Below are 18,500 nucleotides of genomic sequence, written 5' to 3' on the forward strand. Positions count from 1 at the left end.
TAATGTACACAAAATTTGATACCAAACTCTATTTATTTACCAGAGTACCACCTCCTAAAAATAAAACCAATTAAAATAGTTACATCTTTCCATTTCGATTCATAATTATATTAGGATAAAACCGACTTCTCCATCAATCCAAGTATTATAGAGAAAGAAAAGGGCACAAAGCCAAAACCACAGTGCAAACAAAAGCAAGTAAAGCAACCAAAACCCACCCAAAAAATTACCAATATTGGTTGAATAAACTCAAAAAGTTCCCTAGAAAAACAATGTTTAACTAAAACCACCACAAAACTTTCCTATAATTTAAAAAACCCTTGATTTCGCCCTAATTTTGCCCTGTAAAAATTTTCCCGCAAAGCTTACCTTTTCTCATCATCTACAGCCCTAATTTTCCCGGGAAAAATTAACAGCCACTCGACAAAGTTCGCAGGTGAAATCAATCTCCATTCTCTCTCTCTCTCTCTCTCCTCCATCTTTCCTGTCTTCATCTGCCCCCTCTTTTATTTTCTATATCTTCTTTTTCACGCCTCTCTCAAAAACCCCAGAAAAAGAACCCCATTAATTCTAAATCTGCATCTTCACAAACCTTCAACAATGGCGGATGAAGATCTATCTTCATCATCTAAGCCTTATCTCATCAACCACCCTTCAAAAATTGCTCGCCCTTCTCTCTCTTTGGACAAGAAAATCGATGAGGGTCCCACTACCCCATCTCAAATTATCGACCGAATGATCAATTCGAACCACTACCCTTCTCCTTCTAGAACCATCTTGAGTGATCGATTCATCCCTTCTAGAACTTCCTCGAATTTCTCCTTGTTTAATTTGACGCCGTCGCCGTCTTCTACGCCGTCGCCGAGTAGTAAGAATCAGCCCGATGGGGCCCGGAGTGAGGATTCTCCTAGTGCTTATACATCGCTTCTTCGGGCCGCACTTTTCGGGCCGGATTCTGGGTCGTTCTTCCCTGGTACGCCGGATAAAGGACCGCCAAATCGGAATATTTTTCGGTTTAAGACCGAGACGAAGCGGCCATTGCCGTCGTTGATGCCTTTCGGGCCCGATGATTCGATCCCCGGTGTTAGTTATAGCCCGGTTAAAACTCCCCCGAAAGTACCAAGGTCGCCTTATAAGGTATAATTTTGATTTTAATTGGGTTGTAATTTTGGTATTTAGTGCTGCATTGACTTAAATATTGTATTTTGATAGTGGGGGTTTTGTGGGTATGGGTTAATTTTGTCCAATTGTGTGGGATTTGTAACTTTTATGGAATGTGATTATCATGTGTTAATGGGTGTTTAAGGTTATGGTATTATTGTTACTGTTGTTTGTTTTAGGTTATGGGGTTGACTTGGATTGATTCTGATTATTGTGGATGAAATTTTGATTCTTTGGGTTTGGGATCTTTTGTCCGATTGTTTGCCGCGATGGTGATTTAGGGTTTGATTTGATTGGTGTTCAAGAATTGGGTATTGATGATTTGATTGGATATTTGATTTGTTGGATTGATGGTTTTGTAGGGTTTATGCTTTAGCGATTTTCTGTATAATGTTGGATCTTGATGGTGTGTTTTTGTGGTAGGTACTGGATGCACCGGCATTGCAGGACGATTTTTATTTGAATTTGGTAGATTGGTCTTCACATAATGTCCTTGCTGTTGGATTAGGAAATTGCGTTTACTTGTGGAATGCTTGCAGTAGCAAGGTAAGCGCTTGAAATCCATTTATTGTGTGCATTTTATTGTTTGTTTGCTGATCATAGGCAATGCTCCTAATTTGGTTATGTAGTCTTAGTTAGGGTTCTTGGTTGAGTTTTGCGTATGTATAGAGTCATTTCTTGAATGCTTTGCTTGTATGGAGGGTTCTGATGATATTAATGTGTATGAGCAGGTGACTAAGTTATGTGACTTGGGGATTGATGACAGCGTTTGTTCTGTTGGATGGGCTCAGCGGGGGACACATCTAGCTGTTGGTACAAACAACGGCAAAGTTCTAGTAATTAATGCTTGTTTAACTGAATGAATACTGTTTTTGCTGAAAATATTTAGGTCAGACGCTGAGATTGATAGATTGCTTTATATAACGAATCAGTAGAACTAATATATGGCAATGTGGCATTTCTTGCAACAGATTTGGGATGCCTCTCGGTGCAAAAGGATCAGAACTATGGAAGGCCATCGGTTCCGTGTGGGTGCACTAGCATGGAGTTCTTCTGTGTTGTCTTCGGGCAGCCGAGATAAGAATATTTTTCAAAGAGATATACGTGCTCAGGATGATTATGTCAGTAAATTAACTGGACACAAGTCAGAGGTTTGTAGTAACTGTTTTCAGCCAAATTATCCTGATTTTGTTGTTTTTATTGAAATATCATTTCTTATGAGGGTGTGACTTTCTTATCATTAAATACTTTACTGAATATTCTCCTTCTGTTCCTGTGCTGAACTGATAAAATCTATTCATTGATTTAGGTTTGTGGGCTTAAGTGGTCGTATGATAATCGTGAGCTAGCGTCAGGCGGGAATGACAATAGAGTAAGTTAACCTAGTTATATGTTGGGTTGAAATAATGCTGGAAGTTCCTAGGTCGAGTTACTCATATAATGTTTGCTTTCTTCAGCTTTTCGTATGGAACCAACATTCAACTCAACCTGTATTAAAGTATTCTGAGCATACAGCGGCAGTTAAAGCAATTGCTTGGTCTCCCCATCTTCATGGGCTTCTTGCATCTGGTGGTGGTACTGCTGATAGATGCATTCGTTTTTGGAACACAACCACTAATTCACAGTTGGGGTGCATGGACACTGGTAGTCAGGTTAGTTTTATGCAATTATGCTGTATACTTGTATTTCTGCTGGTTATGCGACTTTCTACCTTTTAAGTTATTTCTTGAAATTTTTCACTTTTTAAGATTACGATTGAAGGATTTTAATTAGTTGGGTTTCTAAAGGGTAAACAGTCTATTGTAGTAATAAGCACACTCTATGCTAAATTTGGGCAACCATTGTATTATGGTGAAAATGGCTAAAACTAAATGTACAAGTGAAAATGTTAATGTATAAGATTCTGCAGCGATCAATTTCTTTCCCAACACTTGAAAGCTAGTTTGTCAAACTTGTTGGACTTTAATTGTCACTAATAATTAATGCTTGGAGCTTTTTTTTTATGAAAAACCTTGTAAGGATCTTCATTGCATAGACAACTTTGTGTGCTTTTATATGGAGGGAGCTATTTTAGAGTGGAGTGGGTGATGGCTATTGGGTTATGAAGTTTGAATGACACTGCAATATGCATCCTACATTTTTAGTGACCTAATTTGTTGACAATATTGAGCAATCGAAACTAGGTCCCATACCAGTGGTAGCTTGTTAGAAGAATTCAAATTTTTGGTCCTTAGTTTCCTTAATGTTTTATTGGGATAGATGCTTTTCATAATGATTAGATGGAACATGTAAAAGCTTCCAGTAATGTAATAATTTCTTATGTCATTGCATGTACCTAGAATATTTAATTGGAAGCTATAGATTGCAAGCGTAAGGTTCTCTCTTTGATGGATTTCCTATTATGAAGAATTTTTATACGGTTCCAAGTACATAGTACTCTAGTTCCTAAATTAGTTCACATTTGAACTTACTTTGCAAGTAGATGTAGAGAAGGAAAAGGTAAAATTTGAAGATGGAGAAAGATTGCCATTGAAATGTTTTGAATAGTTGCAGCTTTCCAAAAGGCTAATGTTTTAGTATTAAGCTACACTATATGGTGGAAAGAGCAAAAAATATATGTAAATGTGATAAGGGAGATATATGACTTGTAGCAAATAACTAAAGACTGAAAGGGATGTATTAGCAGCGAACTGTTTCTTTTGCCAACCCTTCAAGATTAGTTGGTCAAACTTATTGAACTAATAGCTTTTTTCCAGTTGTCGTAGATGATTAGGCTGTTGTAGGAGTGCCAGAGTTTTGCACTTGCTAGATTAGAGTGCTTAAGATTTTAAATTCATTTCAATTTCCCTAAAATTAGTGGCATAAACTATAAAACCTAAATGGAAATGGCATGATGTAGCTGTATATTGTGTGAAGTTTAATTCCTGGATCTTTAAGACTAGAATGAGAACATGATGGACATAGATGCTGGCTTGTAGTAGAAAATTGTTAGAACAGCCTGTATAGATTCTGTGCATACTTTTGTGTAGATAGGCATGTTCTTTTCAATGGAGAGGGGTTGCAAGGTTGGAGAAGGTGGTGGCTATTTGTGTCTATACTGCAGATTTTTTTCCTATATTTGATTGACTTAATGTCTTAATTAGCTGCCAATAATGAGCAATTAAAATTTTAATACCAGGTCCCGTCCCTCGTTGTTAGAAGAAGACTACAAGAATAAATGCTTTTTGCCTCGCTAAATTTTTAGAAGGAACACATAATATTTGCCGTCATGGAGTTTATGTAATACCTTATTGCCTCGTGTCATGTACTGAGGTCAAATATTTCTCTAAATGGAAGATGTAGACTGCATTATAAATGAAGAATTTTTTAAAAGGTTCAAATCACGTAATATTCCTTTTGTTCCTAAAGAAAAAATCTCGCATTTGGATTTTTCACGTAGATGAAGTATAGTGGAAAGAGGAAACTTTAGAAAACTTGTGGGGATGGAGTTACAAAAAGTTAAAGAATCAGTTATGATGGATAGTGATAAATATTGCTTTAAATAGAAACGTAAATTTCTTTTTGGACATCCATATGAGAAATAAATGAAATTTTCTTGGTAAAGGAGAATGTTAAGTCGAAGGATCGAGAACATTAATTTCCATTTGAATCATCCAACACCAAGTATTTGTTATATTGATGTATTAACATGTACTATTAGTATTACTAGATGCTTAAGGTTAAGTATTTATTTACTTGTATTTGTTATGTTAAAAATTGTTATTTTTCCTTTAATTAATGTATGGAAAATTAATCATGTTCTTTTTAGGAAGTTATATATATAACTTTGTAGTTAAGGCCATGTCTCAAAATATCCTTGTCATTTTAGCCAATAATTTGGATGAAAAATTAAGGGTGTTATTAAAAAGAGGTTAAGTTAGCACATCATAGTTTTAAGAAAAGTAAGATTTTTTTTTTTCACTTATTAAATGTTGTGCTTCCTATCAATCCTATGCAATTTACTACTTAGAAATTTGAATAATGAATGGGATTTGCCTTAGATAAACTATCCCTTATACTCTATAGCTAAGTGGAAAAAGATTTAAATCGGATGGAAGTTTCATTGCTCATAAAATTTCTAGGTTTTATTACCATGAATCTCTCCATTGTATCTCCTCTTCACTGTCTTCATTACTATTGTCACATTCCTTCCCTCTTTCCTCATCACTATCATTCTCTACACTATCATCTTCATCACCCCTATCCTACCCCCTCATCTTTGTCATCCCCTTGGTTAGCACTTCTCACTACCTCTTATTAGAGCTCCATTCTTTTTCCTATGTGATCTACCCTGTAAACAAAAGAATGCCATTACATTGGATATTCATTTTTTTTCCCTCCATCGCTTCGTCTAGGGACTAAACGGTAAAGAAAGAGTAAAGAAGAGTGAGGGGGAGAACTCTAGAAGAGGGAAAATGGAAACACGCTAAGATCTCTAGTAACCTTATTCAAAATATTCTTTCAAACTAAAATTATTTCAGTGACAAGGGGAAAGGCAGAAGAGAAGTGAGCTGCGAGAGAGTAAGTAGAGCATCTTTGGCAACAACTAAGCATTAAAGACAAGAAAATAAGAAAGGAAGAGTAATTAAAAGAGGTGATGGCTCAAAATCGTGAAACTTGAATTCAAATCTTGTATGGTTGTTACCTCTTTACCCAATATTATATTGGTTATCTCCTATTGATTGTGAATTGGGCAGAAGGGACAGTTGGATGGTAGTGATTGTCAGAGGGGGTTTTGGTGGTGGTGGAGAGTGTAACAAGCAAATGGCCATAGTAGTGGTGATACGCCATAATAAAAAATTATGCTCAGGGCACATACTCCATACATTTTCTTTGGTAAAAAACATGTCAAAATGTAAATGTGCTATAGACAAGTGTGTAGATGTTTACAATGCTTTCAATTTGCCTTTTCAGGTAGGATCCCAATTACTGTTCTCATGATCAATTAATTCTTTCTATAATACCCACTGTGCTCACATGATTGAATGATCCTTAATTAGTTTCTGTTTATTTAACTTCTTTTTTTTTTTTTTATTTAACTTGAATTCAAATCTTGTATGGTTGTACCCACTGTGTGTAGTTTCTGTTTATTTAACTTTTTTTTTTTTTTCCATTTCTTTAATTTTATTTTTATTTTCATTGCAGGTTTGCAACCTTGTGTGGTCTAAAAACGTTAATGAACTTGTCAGCACCCATGGATACTCCCAAAATCAAATTGTTGTTTGGAGATATCCTAGCATGTCAAAGGTAATATTTTCAGACTGTTCAATGCAGTATCACCTGAATTTTGTCTGTGCCTGACTTTTTTTTCCTTGTTCTGCAGCTGGCAACTCTAACAGGACATACTTACAGAGTCCTCTACCTTGCAATTTCACCAGATGGGCAGGTGATTATAGATATTTCTAATTCTAGTTGTAATTTAACTCCCTTTTTGTTTAGAGGTGTTGATTTTAAGCCTATGCTTGTTAATTTACTTTGTGATGTAATCTGTGTAATGAGTAATCCGTACAGTACTTTCTTTAATATTATGCCTAACTTTAGAATCTTTGATAATGTCAGACCATTGTAACTGGGGCAGGCGATGAAACACTGAGATTTTGGAATGTCTTCCCTTCTTCAAAGTCTCAGGTTAGTTTTCTCCATGCTATATGCATGAGGATCAATCGTCTTCAATATCAGTAGAAACTGCAGTGATTCTTCTTTCTGATATGATCAGATTTGATTATACAATTTGTTCTTCCTCACTTGCATTGGGTTGATAACAATATGTATGTGCACGCCCTAGAGACTTGTTAGGCTAAATCAATTTTTGGAAAATGCTACCCATAGAAGCTTTTTTTTTTTTTTTTTTTTTTATTGAAGTAATAAATAAAAACAGAAGTAAATAAAGGGAAGAGTGATAACATGTCCTCATTTGGCTCTCCCATCCTCTATTGAAAATGGATGGAGTCCAGCTCATGTATCATGAAATTGAATGTGGGTAAAGTCCATTAAAATATGGCTAATCCTTATCATTTTTCATTTTCATCTGAATTCTTTGTTGTGGGAGGAGAATCTCGGTTCTTTTTTCCTGGGGAGTGGGAGGGGTGGGTTTGGTGATGTTTTCTTTCTTTTAGACTAGGGGTTTCCATGGTCAAATTCTACTACCATGGCTCAGATTTGGAGTGATGGGGGTGGAATTTAATCATCAATTCCCAGAATCAGTGGTGAAATAAATTTTACAATAGATACACGGGGTGGTTTGGTGGGTGAATTCTGACTTTCTGAGGCCCTGATGGCCGAGAATGATTTAGTGTTTGTGGAACAGCTCACAAGAATAGGGTTCTGTTTGGGGTTATTTCCTTACAGTACATACGGGTGGTGATGGTGTATGGGATATTTTATTTTTGGAGGTTATAGATGAGCCATTATTATATGAATTATATCAGTGCCATTTGATGGTATTTTATTTTGTATGATGGTATGCAAGGTTGTATTGGTAGTGACTAGTGAGTGATGGTTTGGGCATGTTGGTAGCAGGGGCTGTAGAGTGCATGGTGAGTGTTAGGGGGTGGGAGTTTGTTTTTGAGGGACTGAGGAGGGGGGTTTCCCCTTATTATATGATCTGCCCCTTTATCAATGCTCTTTTAGTGGACCCCCAACTGTTAATGCCAGCATCTTGCTCATCTTTTCTGTTATTAGGCTTCCCTCAAACCTAAGTCCCTCTTCATCTCCCTCTCCCTCTCCGTATTGTTTTGGGAAGGTGGCACGTGGACTTACCATGCTACACCGTGTCTCATGAACAATTACATCTTCTCTTGTTGCAAATGTGTTGGAAAAATTAGTACATTGTTGTTTCTACTACTGTTGACTGTTGCAATGCGTTAAGGACACCTTATTATGCATGCAGAACACTGACAGTGAGCTCGGATTTCTATCTCTTGGAAGAGCTCAAATACGGTGACATCTACGACTTATAATCCTATTTATTGTAGAAAGCTTATACAATTGAGCAACAGGAGATTGCTCGTCTCTTGGAGGTTCCAGATAAGGCTGTGGGGAAAAATTGAAAAACGATAGCGATTTGTCTTCCTCAGGCAAGCCCTACAAGTTTGGTCTACTGGTGCCCGGATTGGCTCACTTGTTCGAGTAATTGGGGAGTCCCAACAATTTTGTCACTAGAGTTGATGGAAATTGCTATTAATATTGTTGTCTGAATACATGTATAGAGTGGGAGTTGTTCTCCTGTTATAATATATCCGTAGGGGCCCCAAAGATAATCAATCTTGTAAATAAGATAGTTGTCACATTACTATCATTTCTTATAGAGAGCTTTTTCTGTTCACATTTTGCAACACCCCCTCCCCCCTTTCTCTTTCTCCCCCTTTTTTTTATTTTCCATTTTTTCAAAGCTCTTGACTGTTTATAGATTTGTAGTGGCTGAAGGTGAAGCTTGAATCAATAAAATATGACCAACTCGATTGGAATATTCGGGCCTATTCTGATTTGCTGAGATGAACTGAACTGATTGGAGCTGAACTGAACTGAATACAGCTGAAATGAATTGTCTACGAGAGAAGGATTTAAGGAACTGAACTGATTAGAACTAAACTAAACTGAATTGAAATTAAGCTGAAAAGAACATACCCTCCATCCATTTCTAACTAATTTATAGGTTAGAGATAATTTATAGGTTAAAGACAGAATGAAAAAAGTTCAATAAATTCGGACAATTAGACTAGATCAAACCAGAATAGAATAAGTCAAAGCAGACCAGAATAGAATAAGTCAAAGTAGACCATATCAGACAACTAGACCAGATCAAACCATAATGGAATAAATCAAAGTAGACAATATTAAACGTAGAATACTTTATTTCAAGTGAAAAGAACAAATTTTAGAATAGAATAAATCAAAGCAGACCATATCAGACAACGGACATTAAACTATAATAGAATAAATTAAAGTAAACCATGTCAGACGTGGAACACTTTATTTCAGGTAAAAAGAACAAAGCCAGAATAGAATAAATCGTAAAGCAGCCCATATCAGACGTAGAACACTTTATGTCAGATGAAAAGGACAAAGTGTAGATATGAACAGTTTTGTCCTTTTTTTTTTTTTTTTTTTTTTTTTTTTGGCCATGTTACTCGGTAACTATTTGCTTAGGATGCTTAATCTCTTAATTAACTTGTGCAGATTTGTTCATGTCTCTGAACAAAATCAGCGTAGCAGAATACGAACCTTGCACTCGCAGAAATGCAGCAGTGTGCAATTAGACAGCCAAGCAAGCATGTGATCAAGTATACAAAATATTAAATTTGGAACCACATTAGCGGCCTTGTGGCTGATCGTGTAATATACAAGTACAAAATTAATGGCTGACTCTTACAAGTAGAGTCTTTCTAGATTCTAGCAGCCTGTGTGTGTATGACTGTATGTCACCCTTTAGCGCGCATATCGCTCGCGTCTACAGTCTACTGCAAAGGAGCTGCTGTAACTGCTGTGTTTCAGGATAAGACGAAATTAATGTAAGGCCAAGTTATGCTTAAACAATAAGACTTCTTGTCTTGATATTTCTTTGTGCTTTTGAACAATCTTTATTTCCCGCCCAAAATTATTATGTATGGAGTATGGAAAATATCTTTGTTTCATAACGTTCTTTAACATCTACTAACTATTACTAAAATAGAAAATTGCTGACATCATCATCTCCTCAAAATGTATACAAGTCGCTTTCTCATTAAAAAAATTTCTGCCTAATGCACTTATGATGTCATATATTTTTGGTTCTGTGTCAATAAATAAATAAATAATTTTTTTTTGATTGGAATAAATAAATTGATATTGAGCTAAAGCATTTTAGGTAACTACGACTTTTTTTAAAATTTTTTGTAAGGTTTTACTGTTATACTACATAAAGTAAATGATTATATAAAAAAAAAAAAAAAAAAAGTCACTTCAATATTATAACAAATACAACTTAACTATTTAAAACTCTGTGTTAGTCAAAGTGTTATAATTTAAAAAAAAAATGTGACTTTTTTAATTCAAAAAAATAAAGAAAAAAAAACATCCTCCAAAATCACTCCTAACTTGCCAAGATATAAAACTATAAATAAAGAGAGAGACATATCAAAGGGTATATTTGACTTTATACTCGTAAAGTTAGGGATAAAATTGTCATTTGCTACGAAAACTTTGCAACTAAGGTGTACCCAACGGAGGTGGTGTCGGTGTCGGAGTCGGAGTGGAGTAGCGTTTTGGGGCTTTGTGAAGGGGACATAATAGGGTGTCGAGGCTAGAAAAAGGGAATTTGGGGTTGGGGAAGAGGAGGGGGAGGGGGAGAGGGAGGGAGGGGTTGTTTAGGGGTGGGTGGGGATGATTTCAAGGCCGGTGGGGGCGGTTTCTAGGGTGGGGAGGGAGCCTGATTTTGAGGGGTGGGCTTGGAAGGGGGCGATCGGGGTTGGGGGTGGGGAGGGAGCCCGATTTTGAGGGGTGGGCTATGAAGGGGGCGATTTCCTAGGGCATTTTGGAGAGGGGGTTGCTGGAGGTGGTAGTAAAATATTTATGTCTTCGTCAAGTGCAATTACTAGATATATCAAGGATCACAATTATGGAGATAATTAGTTCATTTTTTTTGGGTCGTCATTGTTTATTGCTAGATATGATAAATTATCTTTAGGCTAGTTAAATAGTCTAAAACCCAATACAATGGATTCTATGAGGTCACATACAAGAGTATTGGATTGAACAAAAATGAAGCCCCATTAATAGGCCTCATGAGGTAATGACAACTCATGTGAGTAGGAAAGCTAGAGTAGATTGGATTGGATTAGAAGTTTGGGCTTCACATGGACTCTAATTATGTATGGGATATATAAATAGAGTCCTTGCCTAGGTTTTGATGACAAGTCACAATTAACCCATATAGTGAATTGTGAAGCAAGCAACCAAACTCCCTAACCCTAATCTTTCTTTCTCACACACGCCCCTCTCCTCTCTCCTATCCTTACGGTCGTCGACCCCTTAGTGGTGCATGGTGGTGGTGGTGGTTGTTCGTGGTTATCGTTCCTCTCCTCTTTATAGAAGGTTGATTGAAAAGGTTCAATCACGACTAACTAGCATTAGTAGAGGTTCGATTCGTGCCTGTGGACCAAATAGAGGAATCACGTTTGGGGTTCTAGTTCTCCCATTGTTCTTGCTCGATCACACGTGGAATCACGCTTCAAAGGTACAATTATGAGTTCTTTATGTGTTATTCTTGTAGATCCTGTTTAGGTGCTTATGAATATGATTCATGCAATTCCGCTTATAGTACCTAAAACCCTACAGGTGGAACTTGGGAAAGGGACTACTACAGGTTATTCTTTTCTTTTTTATTTTATTGATTGTTTTTATTTTTCAACCATTAATGTATTGCCATGTGTCCTTGCTAACTTGTTATAACAAGTTGATAATTGGATAATAAACCAATAAAAGCGAATACCCAGTGAGTTTTCAGTGTGGACGGCTGACACACGCCAAAACACTGATTGGGTAACCACTTACTGAGTAACCTCTGATCGAGTAATCCCTGATCGACCGAGTAACCTCTGACAGAGTAATCCCTGACTGATCGAGTAACCCTTGACCAAGACCGAGTAACCCATAAACGAGTGAGTAACCCCTGATCAAATAATCCGGCCACACGGTGTGGCCAGCCACATATGAAACTTTGTGTTGCTGCGGCTAAGGAAAGCTTGTCTCAAAATCTCACTTAAGTATAGATTCGTTTGAACATCTGAGGGAAGAAGAAGAGAGCTTTAACGTCGCATATACGCCCGTTTGAAAAGGAAGTGAAGTAACGCCCATTATAGAGAGATGGAGCTTTAGCTTTAAAGTATTCTCCTAAAGCTCAGCTCAAGTAAGGGATCATTATTTAAAGCAAATGGGCCAAAGTTAAGATTATTAAAATCTGTTTTTCCTTTTCCTTTTCCTTTTTCTTTGTCTTTTCAATTTATTTTACCATTATGCCATTGATTAACACCCTTTTTATCAAGGAGATAAATAGCGGCTTATACATGTTGGACAATTTGTGATTTGCATCTCTTCAACTTAAGGGGCAGTGAACATATTGGGTTTAGTAGGCTAACTTTGAAATAGCTTAGATGGGCCGTATGTTTATTTTAGAGTCCTCTTATTTAGATGTGTATAAACTTATACGAAGTACAAGTTATACTCACATAGTCTGATAGTCACATGAATACAGACTTGGGAAGTTTCACTTCTTGACATTACTCGTTATTGAATGTCATTTGTCAATTACTTCGTATTAAACTTATAATTATTATTACAATTTTAGGGTTATATGTCTATTTTAATCTGATAGGTTATCATGAATTAAAAAACACTTGATTGAATCTTTGATTGATGATATCATAGTATACAATTCAACTAAATATTTTTGGACGGTAAATTATCAATACATCTTCACTTTCTGAATCAAGTGTAGTCTATCATATCAAAACCCCCAAATTTTGGTGCATTCTATTCACTTGATTTTTACTTATCTGCACTAATCTGAACTTATTTGTCCTTATTAGAACTTATTTTAGTTATAAATTGAACTTAGATAGCCCTAATTAACCCTTATCACAATTTATCTGAACTTATTTTTCCTAAACTTATTTTATCTAAACTTATTAACCCTTATCTGAACTTATTTCAGGGTTAATAAGTTCAGAATAAGGTTAACAAGTTCATTCCTAGTTTCGCCACTAACAATTACAAATTACAAAAATTAAATAAAAATATTAGGTGTGTTGCAAAAAAAATGTACTCCATAATGCTAAGTAAAATAAATACTCCGTATAAATCTCCTCATAATACCAGTACTTAATTACTTACATTGGTAAATAAGAGATCTAAGAACTTTAATTAATGAATAATAGAAATAACATTCAAACTTAGACTTGTAGAAAAGTCTCCCCTAACCAAAATCAAATGTGGCATACTCCATATTTTGTGTTGTGTAACAATAGGAGTCTTTAATTTTAACAAGATAACTCCTATTAGTCACAATATATATTACACGTACCAATTTTTCACCAAAACAAATCAACGTGTATGTACAAAATTAAACACCATGAATTCAATCTTTTCAACCCCTTAACACTGGAGTGAGAGCGAGGTGATCTTGACAAGGTCACAAATACATACAAGCCTCCAACATTAGATCATCCGATACAAGGAAGCTCCTTTGTCCACCCGAATTTCGACTAATTCAATATGAGTACAATTTAATTTAATTACCTAAGATAAGTTTTCTACTTGTATGTGTTATATACAAAATAAATCATGGTTGTAATCATATATTTGGTGTTGCTTCAACCCGAGCATACAATATTTACCAATCACCGGGTCCCGGTGGGGGGGATCGAGACGTCTCCGGTAAGTTCTTGATCTAGCTGAGGTTGCTCATGTGATAGTGAAGGAGTCCAAGGGATTAAACTAGTTGGTGGAAAGCAACACCTACATGGTTCCGTGCAAGGCTCTAACATGTCCCATTTCGAGTTGCTTGTAATTGAAGGCTCTTCTTCGTCTTTCTCCTCATCATCATCGTCACCTTGCTTGTTTATCATCATCATCTTCTTCGTATTCTTTGAAGTGGGGTCCAGCGCGTCCTTGAGTGGGCCCCAGCACTCGACTTTGTTGAACTCAGGGATGCTTGAATGGAAATACACCCATACAGTTGCTTCTTGTAGTTCTGGGTTGTTGTTGAACAAATTTTCATCCCCATGCACAAATGCATTCAGTACCTGTCCATTTCAACACCACATCTCATGTTGTTTAGCGACATATTTGGACTTATGTTATTTTTTCTTATACTCCATTCTTTTCATGTAAGGTTTTCCGAAAAATATGTTCGGATAAGGAGTTTCATACAGTAGTCTAATTCAAAACTAAAAATGAGCTTTCATGTGTCCAAAATAAGCTTAGATAAGGGTTTCCAAGTGAAGTACAAATACGAGTATTATTGTTGTTCCATGTCCGGATCAGACAAAGTTGCATTCATCATATTGTATGACCCTAGTTTAGTAGTTAATACTCTTTAAACTAGCGTGGTAACTCTTGTACGTAATCTAACAATAATTATCCCTTCAAAAAAAATCTAACAATAATTATGGTTAATAATTTCTCCTAATATGGGGCAGAGGTAGGTATCACATCTTAAAGTAATATGCAACAGTGCAACTTTATTAGCTCACATTCAAAGAGTTCATATTGGACTTACTCTCAAATACAAGAAATGAACAACTTAATCAGAGTATCCATTGATATCAAAGGAAACTATATTGAAATTGAATATCGATTTTATTTTCGTGCACAAAAGTATTTGTGGTAGTTTACTTCAAACTTATATGTAGTCAAAATCTCCAATTTACATGCATTTGTTGTTTGAGAATGTACATTGATATTTTTGTAGCAGCTCACTCAATTTGAATTATTTCATACATCGCATCATTAGGTATCTCACTTATTTGGTATTCTTCGCACCAGTAAATGTTTTGATAGTTTTCTATACAAGTAAGAAAAATTATTTCTAAAATGTAGGCCCACTCTCAAATACTCCCAAATAGAAAAAAGATGGGAAAAAAAAAGGAAATAAAAATAAAATATGAGGCTAGTTTGAAGATGGCCACAAATAAAAATCTCAGATGTTCAAATATGGAAGTGGGGTAAGAGGATAACTACACTCCTGGTTCTTGACAATGTACTCACTACTCGAAGTACTCATCAATACTTTTCTGTTCAACCATTTTTGCACATGGGAAATAAACCATTTTCTGTTCAAATGTTTTTTTTTTTTTTTTTTTTTTAATGAACAAATGCTTGTTTATTTGAACATGGAAAGATACTATTGAAAGTTGTTTCTTTCATGGAGTTTAATTTTACAAGTAATAAGGAATCTAAATGTTATTTGATTAAACATGAGAGATAAATTTCACTTACATAAAGTAAGCTAATTAACATTCTCCTTTTTAGAAAAAGTAAAATATTGTGAAACTACTTAAGGTGTTGTCAACCAAATAACTTCTTGTTCATATAATTAAAGAGGTTTTCGCTCTTCATTTTCCTTATATTATGTCAATCAAACAAACATTGAATAGCCTTCTTCAACCATCAACACTGGATTAAAAGAACTATTAATCAGATTTTAGTCTAATTTTATTAATAGGCTCTAAGATACGTAACAAATGTCATTTGTTTATATTTTTCTTTCTTTGGTTAAAATTTATTCTTATTTTTCATGTATCGAAATCTATTTCAGATATGATTTGTACAAATTGAAAAAGATACTCCATATAACTAAACAAGTTTGTTTAATGCCCCTATCCTTAGCAAATTGAGAAGCCAATCGCCTAATCACTTGAAAACATGTATGAGTGCAAACTGGAAAGCATAAGACCTGAGATTAGACTATTATAGTGACTCTTTTTATAATTATACCGTACTACATAAATTAAAAACGATCTCATTCAAAACCTAATTGAATTTTCAAAAGAGTAGAAGTATGTACGAGTATGACTATTAATTTAAACTTTCTCGCGAAATAAGAGGAAGGAAGACAGAGTAATTCTCTTACCACAGGGAGTTCCTTGCAAAAGATGTAGTAACGCAAAGGAGCACACAAATCTAATAGGAAATGACCACCACTTATGTGACAATGAACATGTAGTGACATCTTCCCTTTTACTTTCTTCCATTCTGCCACCACTTCATCTCTATACAATTTGTTATACCATCCTTGCAACTATTAACAAATATTAACACTTTTATTAATCAAACAAAAACAATCACCAAATTAAATTCCCCTCATTTATTCAAAAAATACTAATTTAATGAATAAACTAGACAATTATGAAACTAAATTTATTCTACCCTATAAGTCTATAACATTAGATAATAAATCAACAACGACATTACTCATATTAGTATTTTCCTATCCTAAAAAAGTCCTGTGTTCAAGAATAATAGTTAATTAGTTACGTGTTGATTTTTACTTTTACCAACTGTGATCATTAATATCTTTTAAATAATAAAATTAAAAAATAATTGAAAGAAAAAAGAATAGAAATTAGAAATTACCTGGGAATTGTTAATAGTTTGAGAGATAGCCAAAGTGAGTTTGGAGGTGATATCACTATGAGTAAGAGTATAAGTTCTTGGCAACTTTGGGTGTTTCTCTTTATCAACACCTAAAAACAATACCTTCAATTTTGATGCTTCAAATATTGCTGGCCCAAATAATCTCATCACCTAATCTCAATCATCCACCAACAAAAATAACACACTAATCAATACCCATGTTGCCATATATACTCCCACGGTCCGGAATCAGTTGTCACGTTACTTGTTCAAATTATACCATCAACGTGACAATTAATTCCAAAACCCGACTCGAATAATAAACAGATAGAGTTACTTACAGGGGCAAGAGATTGACTTCTCTTGGATGAAGAAGATCTGCTACTTCTGAAATTAAAAAGAGAGGATTTATCCTCAGGAAATGAAGGTTTGAGCTTTGATGGCAGTAACATAGAGGCAGTTAAAGTGGCCATCACTCAAAAATTAGTAACTACAGAAGTATTAATGAATCAATTAATTACTTCTGTATTTGTATTAATTAATAAATTAGAAGGTCCAATAATTTAGGAATTTGAAGAAGATTTTATATGTAACAAGAGTAGTCTACCAAAGACTAGAAAGAAAAGAAAAAGAAAGAAAGAAAGAAAAAGAAGATACTTTGAGTAATTGAGTATTTTTCTTTGCTTAAGAGTTTTAATTATATTTTGGAAAACTTTGAAGGTTTGTTTTCCACTTTTTTCAAAGGAGGAGAGAGAAAGAAAAGCGTGTAGAGAGTTGATTCACAAATTTGGGGTTTAGTTCTACCGGGAAAGAAGGAAATCGCTTGAAGTTGCTAGTAATTGAAAGTGAAATTTAATTTACACGTGTTTCTATTTTAATTTTTGTATTGATTGGAAATTTTGGGGACATTTTGAACCAATTATATAACGGCGGTATGTGACTATAAGCTTCCTCCTCTCATTTTTGAGAGTAATTTTCTATTTTTCTATCTTGGAGTTTTGAAATGAATGTCATTAAAGTAAGATTTAACTCATTTTTTGTGTTGGATTTGCTTGAATAAACTTTTTGGATTTGGTTTAAAGAAAGTTAGAATTTGTTATATACACCCGGGTATATCGCACATCTGAGTAATTTGCTCATAATTTTTGTTCATTTAATAAATGAGCAAAAATATTCTGCTTATTTATTGAATGAGCAAAAATTAATGAGTACATTACCCGAGTGTACAGAACAGGCTCTCAAAGAAAGTCGCAAGATAATTGAATTAAATATGAGGTTTCAATAGAACAAAATTTTTGACGACTATGACTGTGATGATCGCTGATCATGCCTACATTAAAGGAGATAAACGTCAATTTGTTTTTGTTTGATGGTTCTAACTTCCAAGTAGGCTTCAACGGTTTTCTGTATAAATGAATCCACCCTTCACAAAAAAATCATTTGACTTGCTTAAAGAAAAACAAAACTACACAAGTACATCAAATTTGTACTCTCTTCGTTTTTAAATACTTGCTTTACTTTACATTTTCAGCCGGTTTTAAATACTTAATCTATTGGAAAGCTTTTACAATATTTAAAAACAAAGGGAGTAATACTACTACCTCCAATTTTTTTTTAGTTGCAACTTTGGGGGTATTATTTGTGAGATATAAAATATTCCAAAGTTGCAACTAAAAAAAATCGAAGATAGTATAATGTTTAAGGTTTTTTAAGGGTAAAGAAAATAACATTGAATTAGACTTTATAAGAAATTAGTCAATAAGGAGTAGAACTAGAGGAAATGGAAGGATTCAAAATCCACCTTCTTTTGGTTGGATCATTTGGAATGGATTGGATTGGATTGGAATTAGAATCCATTCCATTTATTTTTTTATTTGGTTGAGTTTTTTAGTAATAGAATCTCATACCCAAGGGATTTTAATTCCACCCCATACCTATAAAATCTCATACCCACCTTTTACTTTTAAGATTCACAATCCATTCTATTAATGAAGAATACTATCCATTCCAACATTAAACCAAACAATTTTAGGTTAGTATGGATTTTAGAATCCATAACCCTCTATAATTAGGGGTGTAAATGAGCCGATATGTTTGTGAACTACTCGCGAACAAGTTCGATCAAAGCTTGGTCAAAACTCGTTTGTTAAGCTAACAAACAAGTTTGAACAAAAATCTTAAGCTCATAA

The 18,500-nt window shown here is 34.7% G+C and overlaps 2 protein-coding genes across 2 annotated transcripts; one reads left to right on the plus strand and one right to left on the minus strand.

Moving 5' to 3' along the window:
- Positions 1–393: 393 nt before the first annotated feature.
- Positions 394–8,524, plus strand: LOC145569081 (B-type cell cycle switch protein ccs52A-like). Its single transcript, XM_081628452.1, has 10 exons — positions 394–1,137; positions 1,585–1,707; positions 1,893–1,997; positions 2,133–2,312; positions 2,471–2,533; positions 2,619–2,813; positions 6,346–6,447; positions 6,524–6,586; positions 6,760–6,828; positions 8,090–8,524. Exons 1-10 carry the CDS (start codon positions 601–603, stop codon positions 8,141–8,143), a joined length of 1,491 nt encoding a protein of 496 aa, XP_081484578.1. The 5' UTR covers positions 394–600; the 3' UTR covers positions 8,144–8,524.
- A 4,560-nt stretch (positions 8,525–13,084) lies between these two features.
- Positions 13,085–17,091, minus strand: LOC145569082 (protein STAY-GREEN homolog, chloroplastic-like). Its single transcript, XM_081628453.1, has 4 exons — positions 16,653–17,091; positions 16,312–16,482; positions 15,809–15,976; positions 13,085–13,979 (listed from the first exon to the last, which is right to left on the minus strand). Exons 1-4 carry the CDS (start codon positions 16,782–16,784, stop codon positions 13,575–13,577), a joined length of 876 nt encoding a protein of 291 aa, XP_081484579.1. The 5' UTR covers positions 16,785–17,091; the 3' UTR covers positions 13,085–13,574.
- Between the last annotated feature and the right edge of the window lie 1,409 nt (positions 17,092–18,500).

The sequence above is a fragment of the Chenopodium album genome, chromosome 11, assembly GCF_948465745.1.
Source record: "Chenopodium album chromosome 11, dcCheAlbu1.1, whole genome shotgun sequence".
Taxonomy (NCBI): domain Eukaryota; kingdom Viridiplantae; phylum Streptophyta; class Magnoliopsida; order Caryophyllales; family Amaranthaceae; genus Chenopodium; species Chenopodium album.

Excerpts from the sequence above, each read along its gene's own strand:
- LOC145569081 (XM_081628452.1), top strand. The coding sequence starts at position 601 with ATGGCGGATGAAGATCTATCTTCATCATCTAAGCCTTATCTCATCAAC. Across the intron at positions 1,998-2,132 it reads CAAACAACGGCAAAGTTCTA|ATTTGGGATGCCTCTCGGTG; the intron begins GTAATTAATGCT and ends TTCTTGCAACAG. Across the intron at positions 2,313-2,470 it reads TAACTGGACACAAGTCAGAG|GTTTGTGGGCTTAAGTGGTC; the intron begins GTTTGTAGTAAC and ends TCATTGATTTAG.
- LOC145569082 (XM_081628453.1), bottom strand. The coding sequence starts at position 16,784 with ATGGCCACTTTAACTGCCTCTATGTTACTGCCATCAAAGCTCAAACCT. Across the intron at positions 16,483-16,652 it reads GAAGTCAATCTCTTGCCCCT|GTGATGAGATTATTTGGGCC; the intron begins GTAAGTAACTCT and ends GATTGAGATTAG. Across the intron at positions 15,977-16,311 it reads AAACTATTAACAATTCCCAG|TTGCAAGGATGGTATAACAA; the intron begins GTAATTTCTAAT and ends ATTTGTTAATAG.